General features: G+C 34.8%; 2 protein-coding genes across 2 annotated transcripts; both read left to right on the top strand.

The window, feature by feature from the left end:
* The first annotated feature begins 2,984 nt into the window (after positions 1 to 2,984).
* On the top strand, positions 2,985 to 7,232 carry LOC111314087 (dnaJ protein ERDJ3B-like). The gene is made up of 10 exons (XM_022915112.2): positions 2,985 to 3,361; positions 3,452 to 3,600; positions 3,677 to 3,806; positions 4,278 to 4,389; positions 5,113 to 5,229; positions 5,393 to 5,479; positions 6,155 to 6,214; positions 6,399 to 6,476; positions 6,585 to 6,656; positions 6,774 to 7,232. The coding sequence occupies exons 1-10, from the start codon at positions 3,291 to 3,293 to the stop codon at positions 6,930 to 6,932; spliced, it is 1,035 nt and encodes a 344-aa protein (XP_022770847.1). The 5' UTR covers positions 2,985 to 3,290; the 3' UTR covers positions 6,933 to 7,232.
* Positions 7,233 to 8,558: 1,326 nt separating this feature from the next.
* On the top strand, positions 8,559 to 12,682 carry LOC111314086 (phospholipase A1 PLIP2, chloroplastic-like). Its single transcript, XM_022915110.2, has 5 exons — positions 8,559 to 9,500; positions 10,264 to 10,752; positions 11,030 to 11,089; positions 11,311 to 11,727; positions 11,807 to 12,682. The coding sequence occupies exons 1-5, from the start codon at positions 8,823 to 8,825 to the stop codon at positions 12,380 to 12,382; spliced, it is 2,220 nt and encodes a 739-aa protein (XP_022770845.2). The 5' UTR covers positions 8,559 to 8,822; the 3' UTR covers positions 12,383 to 12,682.
* The last annotated feature ends 6,075 nt before the right edge of the window (positions 12,683 to 18,757 follow it).

Below are 18,757 nucleotides of genomic sequence, written 5' to 3'. Positions count from 1 at the left end.
CCTTCTATTGAGAATGAATGAGTGAAAAAGGAGAATAAAACTTGAATTGTCAAATAAACTTCCAATAATATCTATTTAAAGAGATTGAATTTTAATGATGTAACCTATTGATTATATTGTTTTAATAAAAAGTCACTTACTTTGATTAAAAAGATATCCTTATGAATGTTTTATACTAAAAAAAAATTATTTTTACATTTATAAAAATTATAACTTTTCATATAAAGTAGTCGACTTCACCTATAAAGTAATCGATTTTTTTTTTTTATTTTCAAATTTCATAATGCCATGTGGAGCAAGACAGTCAACTTTTTTCGACATATAAAATGCGTTTATTACTTAAGTAGTTGACTGTTTCTTAAAGTAGTAAACTTTTCTAAAGTTTCATAATGATTTCAACTACAAGAAAATCGACTCTACTTAAAAAGAAGTAAATTATTATAGTCTAAATCAAATTTCAAAAGGCTCTATTTTCATAAGGTTAAGTATTGATTAGATTAATTTTTAACTATAACAGTCGATAGCCCTAGGCTAGGTAGTTGATTGCTAATTGTACAGAGACTTTTATTAGCTTTTATTTAACATAACAATCGTCTCCCATGCCACTAATAGTCGAGTGCTCCTTCTTAAGATCTAAGGCAATTGATTGTTTACATGTTCAACCTTTTTTAATTTGATTCTTTCATATATTAAATCATACCTTATGATTTTTGGAACCTTTTCTCAAGCTATTCTATAACTTAAATATAATCTTTTAATTTATAATTTTTCTATTTTAAAATGTTTATAGGACGATATATTATTACTTTTTGTGAGGTCCATTTTTTAATCAATAACATGAATTTATGTTATTTTAATTTATTTTTTATTTTAGTTAAAAACAAATTTAAAAAGATGGGAAAAAAATCAGACCAACCCAAGGCCAAAGTATATTATATTAATGAAATTAAGTGATATTTAATGCATAAGATAATAAATAAAATAAGATGATAATTATCATATATTATGTTAAATTTGTATTTAAAAAAATAGGTAAAATTACAATGAAGATTAATTATTTTTTTGATATAAGATGATTTAATCATCTCAAAGTAGAGATGATTATTTTTAATTTATAAAACTTAACTTATATATTTTGTTATATTTTTAAAAATTATACAAATAATTAAAGTTATATAAAATTTAAAAAAATATAATTTTGATTAATAAATAAATTATTATATATTAAATTTTACATTAAATTTAAAATAAAATAAAATAAAATAATTTTATTTATAATATTATTATATATTTTATTATTATAATCATATATATCAAATTTATCCTCGAGACATTAAACATGAATTGGTCAAATGCACTCACTTTAGAGAGGTTTGATTTTCATTATAAGGAGACGTCATATCAGGTGTTTTCCTGACAAACTTTTGTTTAAATCACGTGTTGGGAATTATTTGCATTCCCCACTACTGCAAAAGAAAATTAAAATGGCCAAAAGAAGAATGATTATCAAGCTTCTAAGACCTGGCCCTACGGCCACGTGCAATTCTTTTGGAAAAGGGACACAAGAAATCAGCTCCATACAAACATTTGTAATTAAATTTTGAAATAATTTTATTATTAAATATTGGGATTTCAATAGAGCCTGCTCCTAGATATTCCAATAAATACGTTTCTCATAGACCCAAAAATATTTAAAGTGAAATCTTTGCACTTTCTTTAAAAAATATGTATTAAAAAAAATAAATGCCATGACCAGAGCTGATTAACTATATCATATGGTAGGGGATTTCTATCCAAATTTCATCTCATTTTTATCGCTTGAATGCAGTTGAGATGATAATTGAGTGAAAGGCAATGCTGATTTTAACGACTTGATGCTGGATTTTCCATTGCTCATTTGTTTTCTTTTTCAAACTCGTGTTTCATGGAGCCACAACTTTAACTTTCCAACACCTCGTCTTTTAGCTTAAGAGAAAACATATGGCAATGAATTAAAGCAAAAACTGGTTGGTTTGACCAATCACCCTTCAAAACCTCTTTCTTTCTTTTTTGTGCGTGTGTTTGGTCACGTGGCAGTTCCTGCTTGCTATTTCATGCATAGCGATGGAACCTGATGGATAAATATTGATCGGCCGGGAGCAGACGCAAATTGAATGTTTTTTACGACCTTCCAGGTGAGAAGATAGAGTGCTATCAAAATGACAGTGATTGGTTTTCTTGTCCTGCTTTCTGAAAAGTAATGGAAGGGTGAAAAAAGGAGAGATTTACAGACAAAAGTAATCAAAGCGAAAGAACAAAAGGGGACGAACCAAAGATAACGAGATTAATGTCCAACCATGAGTAAAAAAAAATCATAATCTAAAAATTAAAAAAATTATACATATTAAAATTTAAATTATAAAGTTATTAAATATAATTTTTAAAAATAATTATATAAATTAATTAAATTTGAAATATTTTTAACGTATCGAGTTGTGTATGACTCGAGTCAAAAGAACAGTTTTATTGTATTTTTTTTATAAGATGGCCTTTGTTAAAACTTAGGGATAGATATTCTTTGACAAACTACTAAAATATTCTTCCTTTTATTACCTCATTGATCAATCTAATAAAAGTAAAATTAAAGCATATTGAAATTGTTAAAGTTGGTGGTAGAATAAAGCCTGAAAAGCGAGGTGGGTCTGAACTTTTAATTGGTTGGTGGATTGGACTAATTAGGGAGTAATGGAAGAGGAGACGTATTTTCCGCCACACCAAGGTCATTAGGAGAAGCCCATTGACGAGAGAGGCTTCTAAAAGCTGATGTCAAAATTTGATTAGTTTTCTTAAAGCCCAACAACAAAAGCAGCCGACGTCGTTTGAACAACTACATGGGAACTCGGGTTATAAGTCATCAATTTTCCATTTTCCAGGTAATCAAATCTGCTACTCCACGTGGCAAAATTCTATTGGAAAAAACAGCAAGAAGCTCACGCTCATTGGCCAGTTTTCCAAAGAACACGTCACAAAGGTTTAGACCCAAAGTCAAGTCGTTGTTGCCTCCTCCCTCGCTTCTTTAATGCTGTCGTTTCGTTTGTTTGATTCAAAATTTTGCTCTAAAGCCCGGTTTCGAAGCATTCCCACTGAAAAAACGATCCATTCGAGAAAATAAAAAAGCCAAAGCTTAAGAATCCCCCAATCACTCTCGCAGAAATTAACGGTGTTCTTTTTTGGAATCGAAGATCTGATAAGAATTTCTAAACATCCGTGAAATTCTGGAGAGATCAAGTCTCTCTCCTGATCTCAAATCCATGGCGCTTCCAAGAACGAAGCTACTTTTTCTGTTATGCGTTTTGGCTTACGCTATCGTCGCCGTTGCAGGGTACGAGCCTATCTCTCTCTTTCTCTCCCTTTTCAAGGAACGGCGTTTATATATGGGTGAAAGTTTGTGGTGATATTGTATTTGATGCAGGAAGAGTTACTATGAGATATTGCAAGTGCCGAAAGGAGCATCGGATGAGCAGATCAAAAGAGCGTACAGGAAGCTGGCATTGAAGTATCATCCTGATAAGAACCCCGGTAATGAAGAGGCCAATAAACGATTTGCGGAGATTAACAATGGTAAAAATTCTCCTTCTTTTTATTCTTTGGATGGGATTAACTGGTTTTTCTTCTAATTGGTTTGATGAATGATTAGCTTATGAGGTGTTGTCGGATAGCGAAAAGAGGGGCATATATGATAGGCATGGAGAGGAAGGCCTAAAGCAACATGCTGCCAGCGGAGGCAGAGGAGGAATGGGGGTCAATATTCAAGACATTTTCAGCACGTAAGATTTTTGAAAATTTCGCTCTTTTATTTATATGGTACTGCGTTTAATTATCTTGATAGTAATATGGTAGTAATTGAAATGCTATGGTAAGTTATATGCTGGCATTGTACTCATAATATGGAAGCCTATTAATGCATCTTAGGTATGTTACCCAACTTCAGTTTCCCTATAGTGGAAGTTAAAACCCACATATATATATCTATATATATATATATATATATATATATATATATGCCTCTACTTTATTAGTGATTATGTATGAAATTATCATTTAAATGTTTGTTATTGACTTATATTTGGATAACATACACTAATAATCATATTAACCTTTAAGAACAGTCTACCTAATCCTACATTCACTTAGTTTAAATGTGGCTAGCCATCAGTTTTAAGGAATTGTTCACTTTTATTTATGTTATGCTGAATTCAAGCACCTCCTATTGCTGAAAAGATAGAGCTTTTCTTCAGTTTTTTTGGTGGAGGCCAGGCAGAAGAGGAGGAGAGAATTGTGAAGGGTGATGATGTAATTGTTGAATTGGATGCATCACTGGAAGATTTGTACATGGGAGGTACTCTTAAGGTGAGAAGTTATATCTTTTGGGATTTGTTATCCTTAAACAATACTGGTAACTGATCAGCTTTTGGTCATATTGACTAGTTTGGAATCCAAGATTTTTGTGCATTATAGCTTGTACCTTACTTAATGTCTTAGATAAGTTGGCTAGTCTATGTATAGCAATGTGAACATATGCATATTATATAACCTTCTAAACTTGGATTTGGGAAACATGTTTGTAAGCAAAATCACATATATGAGTACACTTATGCTTTCTGAGGATATTATTAGTCTAAACATCATATCCATGTAATAATAACTAAAATTTTACACATAGGTACTTCGTCTAACTTGTTTGTCTATATGCATATCAATCCATGTTATGCTCAATCCTGACTTAGCTAGGAGCTAGATCATTAGCCAGTTCTCCTTGTCAGCTTTGTTAAAGCAGCTCTCAGAAGTGCAAAAGAAGAGATGTTAGGGTGTCATTCAGAACTAATGATTTATACTTAGCAATTTTATATTTTGTTTAAGTGTTTTATAGTTTCCTAGGAAGCTAGTGGGTCAATAAATTATACATAGATTATCACAAAATGATCAATCTTTTTCCTTCTTGTCCTTAATTTGTGACTTTGTGAGGAACTAGTAGGTAGGTGCTTGCCTTTCTGTTCCCCCTGCCCCCTTCCTTATCTTTCTTCTCAATATTCTTATTTTATTGAAAAGTAACATTGAACTGGAATTCACCAGGTGTGGAGGGAGAAAAACACCTTAAAGCCAGCCCCTGGTAAACGACGCTGTAACTGCAGAAATGAGGTATATCATAAGCAAATTGGTCCAGGGATGTTCCAACAGATGACTGAAGAGGTACTTTAGCTTTGCTGTTTTTCTTTTTCTTTGATATTTTAAGTTTCATACTGTTATCATATTCTTAATTTTGTTCCTTGAGCATTTTACACTGTCTGAATTGTCATGTATTATGTTGCTATAATCAATTTTTTATAATTAATATCCAATTTTCTTTTCTCAGGTCTGTGAGCAGTGCCAAAATGTCAAATATGAACGAGAGGGGTATATTGTCACAGTTGATATTGAGAAAGGAATGCAGGATGGACAAGTAAGTTTGTAGAATTAGAATTTTTTGTGATTGTAGTTTTTCTTAGATTGCATGTTGTTATTGTTGTCCATTTTTTCTTAAATAATGTTCAAATTTTTTGTCATGCTTAAAACCTAAGGAAAGTGAAAGAGAATAATCTATTTTGTGAGATGAAAAGTTTGTTTTGTATGAATTATTTGGTACAGAAAGAGTAGTTGATAGTAGCATCTTATTTTTGCGTTTCTTTTTTTTTTTTTTTTAAATCTGAATAATTGTTTAGGATGCTGCTTTTCGCTTTCTATGCACCTGCTGATCTGGATGCTTTCATGATCTCTTAAAATGACAATCATAAGCAATCAGAAAGAATAATTCACATGTATATACACCTGTGTGAGGGTGTGCTGATTAGTTTTGGCATGCTGTATTGTTTAGCATTACATCAAAAAAGCACACAGAGAAATGTACATTAGTAAATCTCTCTGGGGATTCTTTGATGTCGTGTAAATGTAACACATTGTTTTTATGCAGATTTGTTCATTTGACAATTTCGTCAGGATTTCTTATCCTACAACTTCTACAGGATTTTGTAATTTTCATCATCTTGTAGTTGTATTTTTACACTATACTAGGAGTAGACCAGTAAGCTAGTCATTCTTGTTGTTGGATTTTGAATAATGTTCCCTGTGCATTTTACAGGAGGTGGTTTTCTATGATGATGGTGAGCCTAAAATAGATGGAGAACCCGGAGATTTGAAGGTTAGCCTCTAAACAGTGATTTTTAAAAAATTTCCTGCCCTCTGTATGGTCCAGTTATTGTGCTACTTGCTGGGCATTGGGCAGAACCAATAGATTCCTGTTCAGTTCACATTCCTATGCAATCTTTGGTTAGTATATTGGAATTTGTTCATGCTTGCTCACATAAGGATTGCATTTTCTACAGTTCCGCATTCGCACAGCACCCCATGACCGATTCAGGAGGGAAGGCAATGACTTGCACACCACTGTCACCATAACACTTGTAAGTCTTTTTGAGGATATCTGTATTATGTCTCAACCTGTCATCTTTACCTTGTTTTGAAATGGAAACTATGAACTAATTTTCATTCTCCTTTATTTGCTCCTCCAGGTTCAAGCTCTTGTTGGTTTTGAGAAGACCATTAGACATCTTGATGACCATTTAGTTGACATTGGCTCTAAGGTAAGCATGACATAACCTATGGAGCTTCGTTTAGTTTGTCTCAAACAGCAACTAAAATTCAAAATTAGAAATAAACGTGAATATATTTAGGGAAATAAATTTGTATTGCATACTCAGGGTATTACTAAGCCCAAGGAGGTGAGAAAGTTCAAAGGAGAAGGAATGCCATTGCATTTCAGCAACAAGAAAGGAGATCTCTATGTCACCTATGAGGTTTTGTTCCCGACATCGCTGACAATGGACCAGAAGGCCAAAATCAAGGCAGTTCTTGGGTAGTAGGAATAGAGGATACGAATATTTTTTGTTGGGTCACCCATTCTAAAATATGATGAGGATACATGGAAACTAGGATATCAGTCTCTCCCATTTTAACCTAATTCCTTCCCCACTAACAAATTAGCTTTGCCGAGTCTGAAAAATGTATTTGCTCTCTAATACGTTCAAGTGCCTAGCAATTTGGAGATGCTTGTTCAGAATATTGCTGTAATTAATTACTTTTTCTTGCCTGTATTCTATCAAAATCTGCATATGCAATCCCAACAACAGATGAAGTGAATATTCTTCATCTAACCTCAATTGCAGGCTGTAATATTATTGTTCAATCTGAAGGTCGTATGAGACCGAAGAGGGTCGACTGTTAATAAGTTAATTAAACAAAAAGAAAGGATTCCTTGTATTGGGTTGGGATAGTAGCACTCTCTCTTTCTGTCTTTGTTTTGTCGGCTGCCAGACTTGCATGCCTCTTTGGGCTGGTTCTTCTGTTCTTGCCCATTATCTTTTCAATCTCCTAAGCTGGTTGGTCGGCAGACTTTTATTTTCTGTTGTTCTTTTTAAAATCTATGTGACAACAATTTCACAATCGCCATTCGACAGGTAGTTCCTTCCCATTTCATTTCACAGCAAGTCCTTAAGGCGCCCTTAAATTTAGACGTAGACATTGTCTTTAATTTATGGTCCGACTTTCTTACCTAAAAGAATTGATGCCCCAACATAAATTAATAATTTTAATAAACTTATAATTAAACATCATTGGGCCCACATAGATTTACAACTGCCCAATAGCTTTCATTTAATTAGTCACGCTTTCGTCAACCCCTACCCCTCCACCCTAGAATTAGCTTTCAACTTTTTTTTTTTTTTTTGAAATAAACATTGTTCTGTAAGTGTAATTCATGCTTTTTTCAGCTCGCAATACAAGAGCCACATAAAAAACTTTATGCAGTACAGGACCCTCGTTTTTATTGTGAGGTTTGCACCACTATGGAAATTAAATAAATACTAATAAGTTATTAATTGCTCCATATAAACTTTGTAGTAAAGATATTTAGGAATTTCGATCTACTGTACAATATTTGAGTTATTAAATTGTTTTTTCTTTTAAAAATATATTATTGATTTTTCAACCAAGACGACAAAATATCCTTGAAATTTTTGGGAAGATTAATGAAGATAATAATAAATAAAATAAATAGAGAAAAAAAAAAAGAGGGATTGCTGGAAGCGTGTTGAAGGCGCGTAACGCTAAAGGGAACTGTTTGTTTGATATCGTCTACCTCTACTACTGAGAGAGGAGAGGAAGGAGAAGTAAGGAGAAGAGACCTTTGACGGACACGTCGTTAGTGGGTTTGCCTTTCCAGTTTTGGTTCATCCGGAAATACTCTGACGTGGCAAACAGATATTCATCCCACAAACTCTTGGACCCAGTCAGGCTGTTGGGTCCACCATATCACTATTCCTACCAAAGCAAAGCTAACGAGGGCAAAGCCGACAAAAGAAATCTCGTTAACCCAAGGCAGAAGAAAAGAAATCGTTAACTCACGTTAGTGACTTGTCGCTGTTTGGAGGAATTTCTATCCTTTCTCCCGCCTCTTTAAAAGCTCTCTCTATATAAAGAAGAATCTTGATCAAAGATCTCAAACGGGTTGAAGAAACAAAGAAAGAAAGAAACACGAAAACGATAGCAGGAATTCAAAGATTGTTTGGTTACGTTAGTGGGCTTATGCACCTTGCTTCCCGCGATTGCTGCCTTACATTGCTCTCTGTTTTTCGACGTAGTATCCCTTTGTTTAGTATAATATTTTATATTTTATACTAATATAAAAAATTTAAGTTTTCAAGAGAATCAAAAAGAAGCAAACAAGTGAATTGTAATTGAAACAAACGAAAATGGATGGGTTTTGTTTGAAAACGGGGTTTCATGGGATGGCACCTGCGATCTCGGTGAGTGGGCCACTGGAAAGTACGACCAATGCAACGCAAGTGAGTGCGGTGGGCTGGTCTTCGGTGGATAATAAATCGACATCATCCACGGCGGCGGCGGCACCACCGCAGAAGACGGCGTTTTCAAGATTCTCTTTTCGATTCCCTTTGAAATCTTTGTGGCCCGGCGGTGGAGATGGAAATAGCAAGAGGTACAACGGGATGGCCGTTGACGACGCAGTTTTGGTGGAGAATAATAACGGAGAGGCGAGAAAAGTAAACAAGGGGAACGTGAATGGCGGGGAAATGAACGGGACGTCGGATAGACGAAATGGGAATTGGGTTTTCAACGTGATACCGTCTTGGAGAAAAGAGGAACAAGAAAAAAACAGCATTGATGAAGAAGGGGAGGCCGAAGAAGAAAACAATGGAAACGGTGTCGTCAATGAGGAGGAAGAAATCTGTGAATTATGTAGTGTTGATGATGATGATGATGATGATGACGATGAAAATGAAAAAAAGGAGATTGAAACTGATAAACATTCGTTTTCCAAGATGCTAAAAAGGGTAACTTTAGCTGAGGCTAGGTTTTACGCTCAAATGTCTTACCTTGGAAGCTTGGCTTATGCGATTAGAGAGATTAAGGTAAGAAACTCGGAAATTTGTTCTTGTTGCTTTTCATTCTTTTTTTATTTATTCCTTTTTTAAAATGTTGGACATGAGTTTGTTTTATTGTTTTTGGATTGAGTTAGAGATCGTCTATGGGTTTCTAAGACCTGAGAATAAAAGTTATTCAGTCTGTTATAAATTGAACCAAGCCGGAAACTTTAATCTTAAATCTTTAAGATCTTTTTTGAAAAGTTCTACTAAGCTTCTATTACTAACAAATTGGGATGCTGTGAAATTTTTTGTTTTTGAAACTTGGATCTAGATGAAGCCTTCCTGTATAAATTCCTGATAGTTACACGAAAATTCCAAGAAATCAAAGGTGTGCAAATTGAAACCTTGCTTGTAAAATTTCAATTTGATTGTTGTTGATACAGCTCATTTATTGCTATCCTTGTAGGGTTAAGGGAGGTTTTGCCTCAGTGGTTGAATCTCGAGTTTGTGAAACTTTTGAGTTTTTGGTGGATCAAGGAATTGTTGATATCTTTATATTCTTGTAATTTATTTCTACTTGGAAGATAATGCGTTTCTCTCTTTGTTGGGTGTGTGCTTGATTTTTTTTTTTTTATGGATGAAACAGTTACTGTATCCTTGAAGAGCAATTTTCTCTGTAAATTTTACCTTCGTTCACATTACTGCCAATATTATATGAAAGTTGAGTTTAATACATCCGCAGTTCTATTTTTTCTACGAAGAATAACATGGTCTTTTTCCTCCATCTTCCATTTGGGATAAAATTCAGCCTGAAAGTCTCCTAAAACATCATGGTTTACGTTTGGTAACTTCATCAATAGAGAAGAGAGAATTGGCAATGAAAGTTGAGAAAAATCATGAGAAAATTGGTGTGTCCTCTGAATATCAAGAGGCACAAAGGAATAACAAGCATGATGCAGAAAGCCATGAGCAGAGAAATATTGGCTATCGGATCAGTGCCTCTGCTGCTTCATATTTGCATTCCCATACAAGGACCATACTTCCATTCAAATCATCAAAGCCTGAAAGCAGTAAGGGTTTGTCCAAAGATGGCAGTGGAAGTGATGGCAGCGCTGATATGATAAACTCTGATGTGGCCTCTTTAATGGCAGCTACTGACTCTGTGACTGCTGTGGTTGCCGCTAAGGAAGAAGTGAACCAGGCTGTTGCAGATGATTTGAACGCAACACATTCCTTGCCTTGTGAGTGGTTTATATGTGACGATGATCAGAGTGCTACAAGATTCTTTGTTATTCAGGTAGGTAATGTCATCCATACTTTAATTTCGCATTTTATATTAATACATTATTTTTTGGACATGTCGTAATAGGGGCATAGCAGTTGCAGATTTATTGAGAGGTGATTAGATTGATGCAATTTGCATTTTGGACTGCGACCCTACATTTTGAACTAGTTGTTATGCAATTGCTATTGACACCCTCACCAGACCTAACTCATTTTTATTGCTTGCTTTTGGGTCCTTTTTTTTTTTTTTTGCTTTTGGTTTTTACTCAATTTATGATGTGTACATGTAGGGGTCCGAGTCATTGGCATCTTGGCAGGCAAATCTACTCTTTGAGCCTATTCAGTTTGAGGTAATTTCTTGACAAATGTGTTGATTTGCTGCCCGCAAATCTTTATGTGATTTTGTTTGGATTCTTAAATGTATAAGATGCTCATTGAAATTGCATCAGATGTCAATTTCCTGATAAACTTTTTTAGACAATAGAATCAGGAATGCTCAACCTCTGTTTTTGGTATGTGGTTAATATAATTTCCCCTTATTAATAAATGCAACACAATCTTCTTGGTTTAGGGACTGGATGTTCTTGTGCATAGAGGTATATATGAGGCCGCTAAAGGCATGTATGAACAAATGCTGCCGGAAGTCCATTCCCACTTAAAATTACATGGCAAGCATTCAACTTTCCGCTTCACTGGGCACTCTCTTGGTGGCAGCTTGTCATTATTGGTAAATCTCATGTTGCTGGTAAGAGGTGAAGTGCCGGCTTCTTCCTTACTTCCAGTTATAACGTTTGGATCTCCAAGCATTATGTGTGGGGGTGACCATTTTCTTCGCCAACTTGGGTTGCCACGAAGTCATGTTCAAGCAATTATGATGCATAGAGACATTGTTCCCCGAGCCTTCTCTTGCAATTATCCTAATCATGTTGCAGAGCTTTTAAAGGCTCTTAATGGAAACTTTCGCTACCATCCTTGTCTCAATAATCAGGTAATGTTTCTGCATTTTCAAAAATCAATATGCTACTTAATTAGAACCCGAATGTAACCATTATTTTGTTTTACTACAGAAGCTATTGTATGCGCCAATGGGGCAACTTCTGATTTTACAACCAGATGAGAAATTCTCTCCACATCATCATCTCCTTCCTTCAGGCACTGGTCTATATTTCCTAAGCTGTCCATTGTCAAATGAAGATAGTGAACAGAAGCTGCTCCGGGCTGCACAGAGAATTTTCTTTAACTCACCACATCCACTTGAGATCTTAAGTGACCATTCTGCTTATGGTTCTGAAGGTACAATCCAAAGAGATCATGACATGAATTCGTACTTGAGATCTGTTCGAGGTGTGATTCGTCAAGAGCTAAATCGCATCAGGACCAAGAGAAAGCAGCGGCGCCAGGTCTTGTGGCCCCTGGTGTTGCCTCATTGCATCAATGCTGGTATCATTCTTGGGAGGGCCATCGCAACAATCGATGTGGCCCAAGAACAACTCAACTTCGCTGGAGTTCTACGAACCGGGAGAGAGTCCTTGAAACGGTTCAGCAGGTTTGTTGCATCACAGCACGTGCATTTGCTAGTGGTCCTTTTGTTGCCTGCCAAGCTGTTACTCTTGGGTGCATACAACGTGATCAGTTTTCGCTGATCAGCATATTTGGTTGGGCATATGTAGTGTTTCTTTGGAGGAAGTATTATACAGGTGGAGGCACGTGGCTGGCGACGGTTAGACCATTCTTTATTCATTGATTTACGAAAGGAAAATTGAAAACAGTTCAGGCTTTTTCTTTCTTATCATTTTTTTTAATCAGATGGAAGTGTCAAATTGATTTATAGAAATATATCAGTTGATTATGAATGGTGGCAAATGGAAAGAAACAAAAATTGATTATACTTCGTATTTCGAGTACACTAGTGGAAATGTGGAATCCATATTATGTTTTGTCTCCTTGGATCCTTGGTAGTAGTTAATCTTCATTTTTCTTCAATCATAGTTGCCCAAAGGTAACGAGTTGCAAAAGCTTTCGTCTGTTTGTTGCTGCAATCAAAAAGGTTCATCAACATACAAAAGAGGAGTCCCCACAGCCCCAAGTCCAAAATAACTGCTCCTGAAGCCTATCCATCCAACAAGGCAAACAGTCAACCTGTTTATGGATGAATCAAGACTACCAGGCTCACATAAATCTCCACAAACCACGCGTTGCAGCAGCGTTTACGTGTGGACTTCCATCGTTATTTGCCATTTGCTTTGCCTCGCGGTTAACGAGTTTGCTAGAACCAAATTCTTGATTTTTCTACATTTTTTCCTTATTGTGTGCTTTTGAATCAACTGATGGGAGGAAGCTCGACAGTGGGACGTGGACCATTTTGCAATTCATTCCAAAATCATGAATTTATCGAAGATTTGGGTATTTAATATTTATAAATGAGTAGAGATTGTAGTTGAAAATGGGAAAAGAAACGGAAACAATCAAATGAACATTAGATAACGTGAGGCAAGGTTTACCAAGTACTAAGGTCAACGTTTGAAATAGTATACTTGAAATTCAATTTATAACTTCATTACAAACGACGCATTTGGAAATGATTTCTGAAGTTATCCTGCTATTTCCCTTGGAGATAGAGCATGACCGACCTTGTTTCCTTGCCTTAGGATGAGGCCGTGATGGAGGGATTATCCTCTTAGGACAGACCAAAGGCAGTGATGCAGGGAAGTTTCCAAGAAAAATTAAAGCAGCGTATCAAAACAAGTTATTTTTCATTGCTCTTGTAGGCTTCCGTCTCAATTTTTGTACATTAGTTTTGGGTCTTGGGCCTTGTGGGGCTACTGAAATAAATCTTCCTTGTTAAAAAATTCAGTTGGCCATTTAAACCTGTATGTATGCTGTACTTGTCCCGTATAGTAGGAATATTAATATATTTTTCCTGAAATCATTCCGGTTCTTCCAATCAGGTTGATAGAGTTACTTTTTGTGTCAACTTGTTTTCTTCTGAAATTTATTCTCTTTCGATGAGGATTACTTGTTTTACTTTCTTGTTACAACCCATAATTCAACCCATAATTCATAGAAACAAAAAAAGTTACGTGCTTGTGTACTCATAATTATTTTCTTAGTAGCCCTTAAGGGCCTTAGTGGAGCAAACAGAGTGAAGATAGACCTTGCGCCCAAGCCCAAAATTTGTGCGCATGGGGAATTAAGGGAACCTGGAAGGTTGTCGCGTAGCCTTTTGCGAATTGGTCAGCACTTGTTATAGGCCAATGTTGCAAATTTCCATTTTTCTTTTTCTTCGAACAGCCCTTAAATATTTTTCTTAATGAATTTGACAAACTTCGTAAAGGCAGGTCAAAAGGAGGTTACTTGCATTAAATAGTCTCATTTTTGAGTTTGATGGTTGTCTAGACTTTAATGTTTGAAGCCCAGGGCAGGAAAAGTACAATGCTGTACTGGATTGGATGGATGAGTTGAACATTTTTTGAAATTTTCATTCATCATACATAGCCCAGCGTTTCCCGAGAGCCAAAAAAAAGAAGAAACAGAAAGGGGTGGGGGGCATCAGTCTTGAATTGTGCAGTGCAAACATTTAAAAAATATACCACTGCTGTTGCTGCTGACCAGTAGCCATCAACAACAGTGTTTGAGTATTGTTTTTCATGCTTGCAGAAGAGAGCAGCTGCTTGAAAGAAAATTGTTCTTCACGCATGTAATGAAACATTTATGATGCTTCAATAAATACTCAACCGAAGTTGCATTTTTTGAGAAACATTATAAAAGGCATTGGTTCGCTGATTAAATCTTCTACGGTAATCAATTTTCAAAACAAAATCTCTCCTCTCTTTTGAATTAATGGTTTACATTATTAATGCAGCATTCAGTTTTCAAACGTTAACAGATATTTGCAAAAGTACTAATGTTTCTTTTGGGTTTTTTCAACTTATAAAAGAAGCCCATTGTTCTTTATGTCTTTTATACTAATTATTTAATGAAATTTACCTAAAAACAAGTGTGCATTCAACTTGTTTGGTATTCATGTGAGAACTTATAGGGTAATATATAAACCATTTTCAATTTTTATAGTACCATTAAACAACATTTTGGTCAGCTCTTACCATCAGATGTTGAAGAAGATGGAAGATAATTGTTGGTAATTTTTTTTATTTATTTTGATGACGAGTCTATTGCGTTTACACTTCAGATTGTTAAGTCTCAAGTTTTGGTAAAACATCTAAATGTCAAATCACAGACAGACTGGGATCTCCATAGAAAATATTAATATAATACTAATATTATTATTAGCTTTTGAGAAAGTAAAATCCCAACCACTCAAACCCAAAAATGAAAATGACCAACACATTCTTCGTACTTGCTTTTTTTTTTCACAAAGCAAGAATTAACGATGGCATATTTGAAATAGAAAACTGTCAGATAAAGCAGTGTTTTGTGAATATGATTAACAGGGCATCCAGCTTGGAAAAATACTAGCATTAGGCATTAGCTGAAATGAAGCCTATGATTATTCATTCTCAAGACAAAAAGAAAAGCACATGTTCCGTCACATGCTGTCACTGACATCATCATATCTGGCCACGACTTCTACTCTTTCCAATGTTCCCAACATTCAAACATCACGTGTTTTATTTTCCCCCGTACCCTTTCTTCCATCTTAATCCCCCGCTTTTAATCGATTTTACCTTTTTTCCAGTTGTAGTACATGCTTATAAACCGCGAAATATGAGGACATAATTGTGCTTTCAAAATTCTAGGATACCGACATTAAAAAGCATAGGCAGATGCTCCACAGAAACTATGGCGTACATTTAAATGCTACCCTTGTGAGACTTGGTGCAAAACTCGCCTTTTCTTGCGCCATAAGAAAATAAAGTTGCTTTAAAAGGGTGAGGACAACAATAAAATAAACACGATTACCTTAACTAAATTAATTTAAAACAAACAACATTTGAAATTGTTTATGGTTTTGTCAGAGCAGCAATTGAGAGATATTCAGAGATAATAACTGGCTTCCATTCATACTTTCACCAGTTTTCAGAGTGTAAAGAAAAGACAGATCAAGATGTGGAAGGCATGTTTCTTTTTCCCACTTTCTTGCCCCCAATCAGTTTCAGAGTTCTTTTTTGCTTTTTGGTATTTGTTTGTATAATAAGTAGTTGGTGCATGTGTATTCAGGCGAAGCTAATTATGCAAGAGGTCCGGCTATTGCCATGTCATGTGGTTTTAAAACTTGAAAGTGTTTTTAGCTGAGTTTGACAGAACTCACAGATTTTAGGGGAAAAAAAAAAGGGTGAAATTTGGAGTAAAGTGAGGTTGATTCATTCATTCACTGTGCAGCAGTAGCATGAATGCGGACTGTCATAATGAGGACATGCTGGTTTGGTAATGCTATTCTCTTTCTCCAAAAATTGTCTTTGGAGAGGAAGGAAGTTATAATTACAATCTGCTTTTATACATAAAACACCAAAATCCAAATCAAATCAATTTTTTTTTTTAGAAATTAGGGACCATGTCATTAAATTTTTCATGTACTATATAATCTATGTAGACTAATCTTTTTTTTTTTTTTTAAATTTTACCTCTGGTTATTGCAGAATTACAAACTCAAAAAATAAATTATTATTGAAATCCCATGGAGAAATGGTTGTTACTATTGTATCTCATATGTCAATCAATCTTTGGATATGAAAATTATATATAATATAAAGAAAAAAAGGACCTAGAAGAAGTAAAGCAAAGTAAAATCTTTGAGTAGCGTAGAAGGGCAGAGCCGATTTTCAAGGGTAAAAAGAGCACAAATCACTTGCAAGGAATGAGAAGCTTTTAAAGTTACTATGAAAAAGATAAGTGACCTTTTTTTTTTTTATAAATTTGAACATGGTGATTTAACTAATTCGGTAAAAAAACATTGGAAACTCACATTAATTGAATCATTTTTTTTTCTTTCTCCTTATGATGGGAATAATCTGCTAATCAAAAGAAATGATGGTAATTGACTAGTGCTGGGAAATAAAATGTCACAATGATGTGGCTTAGTGAATCAACCTCCACAGCTCCTTGTTTTATATGAGAATTTTTTTACGAAAATTTTAAAAATAAATAAATTTTTTAATTTTTTAATTCAAAATAAAATATATCATATATAACAACTTAAATAATAACTACAAATCATATAAAAAAAATAATCTTAATAAAAAATCACTAATTGAACTGGTATCCAATATACTGTATCAAAGAAAATGATGGAATCTCTTGTTGATTTATACAAGATAATTAATTCTTTGTTTGGCTCCATGAAAGAAACCAAGGAAAAGATATTATCATTTTCTTTGAAGAATGATTGCAAGAGGTAGCCAAAGTCAAATGAAAGATAGCATGAGGAATCCGGTGTATCTGTGAATTGTTGAATCTATTGAAAGCTAAAATCAAGCAAAAACAAAATGGGAAGCCGGAGAAGACAAAGGTATTAAAGTCTCACAAACGAAGGCATTAAAAAAAATTTCCTAGGCAAGAAAGAGCTACCATATAAATTTTTGACAACAAGCTTCCGTCAAGCTTAAGGCAATCCATCCTTGCAAAGTGACAAAAGTAGAATCAATAGGGTAATGATCTACTTTTTCGAGGGGCACAGATGACAGATCGCTGCCCTCAGGCTTTCCGCTGTCACAGAAGTTTTTGCTCTACGTCTAAACCATTAATTTTAGCATCGAAACAATGGGAAGCAAAAAACCTGATCGATAGCCAACGACCCTCATGAAAAGTACTTTTTATTTTTTTTATCGTAGTGAAACTTTCTTGATTATTGTCAATAAGAATTTGCTTGGACCAGCTACACTTTAACCAAGGGTCTTCCGCTGAAAAATGGTTTTACTATTATCCAACGGCATTAATCCCTACCAACTCCATCATATGCAATTATGTACATTGAGGATTGCAATGAAGAAATAGTGCTGCATGGAAAACTATGCCCATGAGGCCAGAACGCAAATGATGCAAAGGTGTAGCTTGAATTGACATCACGTTTCAAATCCCTTTGTTTTCTTGTATCGAGTGTTCTTTGCTGTATTGCGCAGAGACCTGAAATTTGCTGACCCCTCTAAGGGTGACTTGATATTTATCGAGAATATTGACTTAAATCTTATAAGATATTTATTTAAAATTTGTTAAAAATTTATTTGAGATTTATCAGATATTATTTGATAGACAAGAAAACTTGCAAGAGAAAAATTTTAAAAGAAAATAAATTCTTAATAGGCAAGTTTGACTTACAGGAGAAGAATTTTAAGAAGAGAAAGATTCTTAATAGGCAAGTTTGTATGGTTATAAATAGGTAAAGTTTCTACAGGGTTAGTTATGAAAAAAAGACGTAAGAGAGTTGTAAGGTTTTGTGTGATAGATACCCCATAGGAGTATTAGGTTCTACGTCTTATGGATGTGTATATTTGTTTGTGAGTGGACTAAAAGAGATTGAGAGGGTCCACATAGGTATGGTGTATGGGAGCATATAGGTATGTGTTTGGTTATGTTGAAAGGGTGCACAAGGGTTTGAGTTTGTGTTTGTTTGGGTTGAGAATATTTCATAGGACTAGAGGAGATTAAGAGTGTCTTATGAGTATTGATTGTTGAGTGAGGTTGATGATTTGATGTAAGTTTGTAATTCTCTACAACTAGTGGATCTTGTTTCTTATCCGTGGATGTAAGTCAGTTGGACCGAACCACGTTAAATTATTATCTCTTGTGTGTTTGATTATTATTTGATTTCACTTTCGCTGGTGTGATTAGATTGAAGGCTTTTAGCCCAACAAATGGTATCAGAGCTGTGGTGTTCCCCAACAAGTGATATCAGAGTTGAAGGTTCGAAACGTGAGAAGAGTTGAAGATTCAAGATGTGAAAAGAGTCGAAGGTTTGAGACGTGGAAAAGCTAAAGGTTTAAGATGTGAGAAGAGCTTGGTTTAAGACATGGGAAGAAGCAAGTCCAGAGGAGCTCGATTCAAGAAAAGAGTTCGAGTTCAAG

This window comes from Durio zibethinus, chromosome 23 (assembly GCF_047325235.1).
Source record: "Durio zibethinus cultivar Kanyao isolate XHJ-2024 chromosome 23, ASM4732523v1, whole genome shotgun sequence".
In the NCBI taxonomy this organism is placed as follows: domain Eukaryota; kingdom Viridiplantae; phylum Streptophyta; class Magnoliopsida; order Malvales; family Malvaceae; genus Durio; species Durio zibethinus.
The sequence above is the reverse complement of the archived record's forward strand: the minus strand, read 5'-3'. Positions and strand labels throughout refer to the sequence as shown.

Coding starts and splice junctions, on each gene's coding strand:
- LOC111314086 (XM_022915110.2), top strand. CDS start 8,823: ATGGATGGGTTTTGTTTGAAAACGGGGTTTCATGGGATGGCACCTGCG. Junction 9,501..10,263: donor ATGCGATTAGAGAGATTAAG/GTAAGAAACTCG, acceptor GATAAAATTCAG/CCTGAAAGTCTCCTAAAACA. Junction 10,753..11,029: donor CAAGATTCTTTGTTATTCAG/GTAGGTAATGTC, acceptor GTGTACATGTAG/GGGTCCGAGTCATTGGCATC.
- LOC111314087 (XM_022915112.2), top strand. CDS start 3,291: ATGGCGCTTCCAAGAACGAAGCTACTTTTTCTGTTATGCGTTTTGGCT. Junction 6,215..6,398: donor GAGAACCCGGAGATTTGAAG/GTTAGCCTCTAA, acceptor CATTTTCTACAG/TTCCGCATTCGCACAGCACC. Junction 6,657..6,773: donor TAGTTGACATTGGCTCTAAG/GTAAGCATGACA, acceptor TTGCATACTCAG/GGTATTACTAAGCCCAAGGA.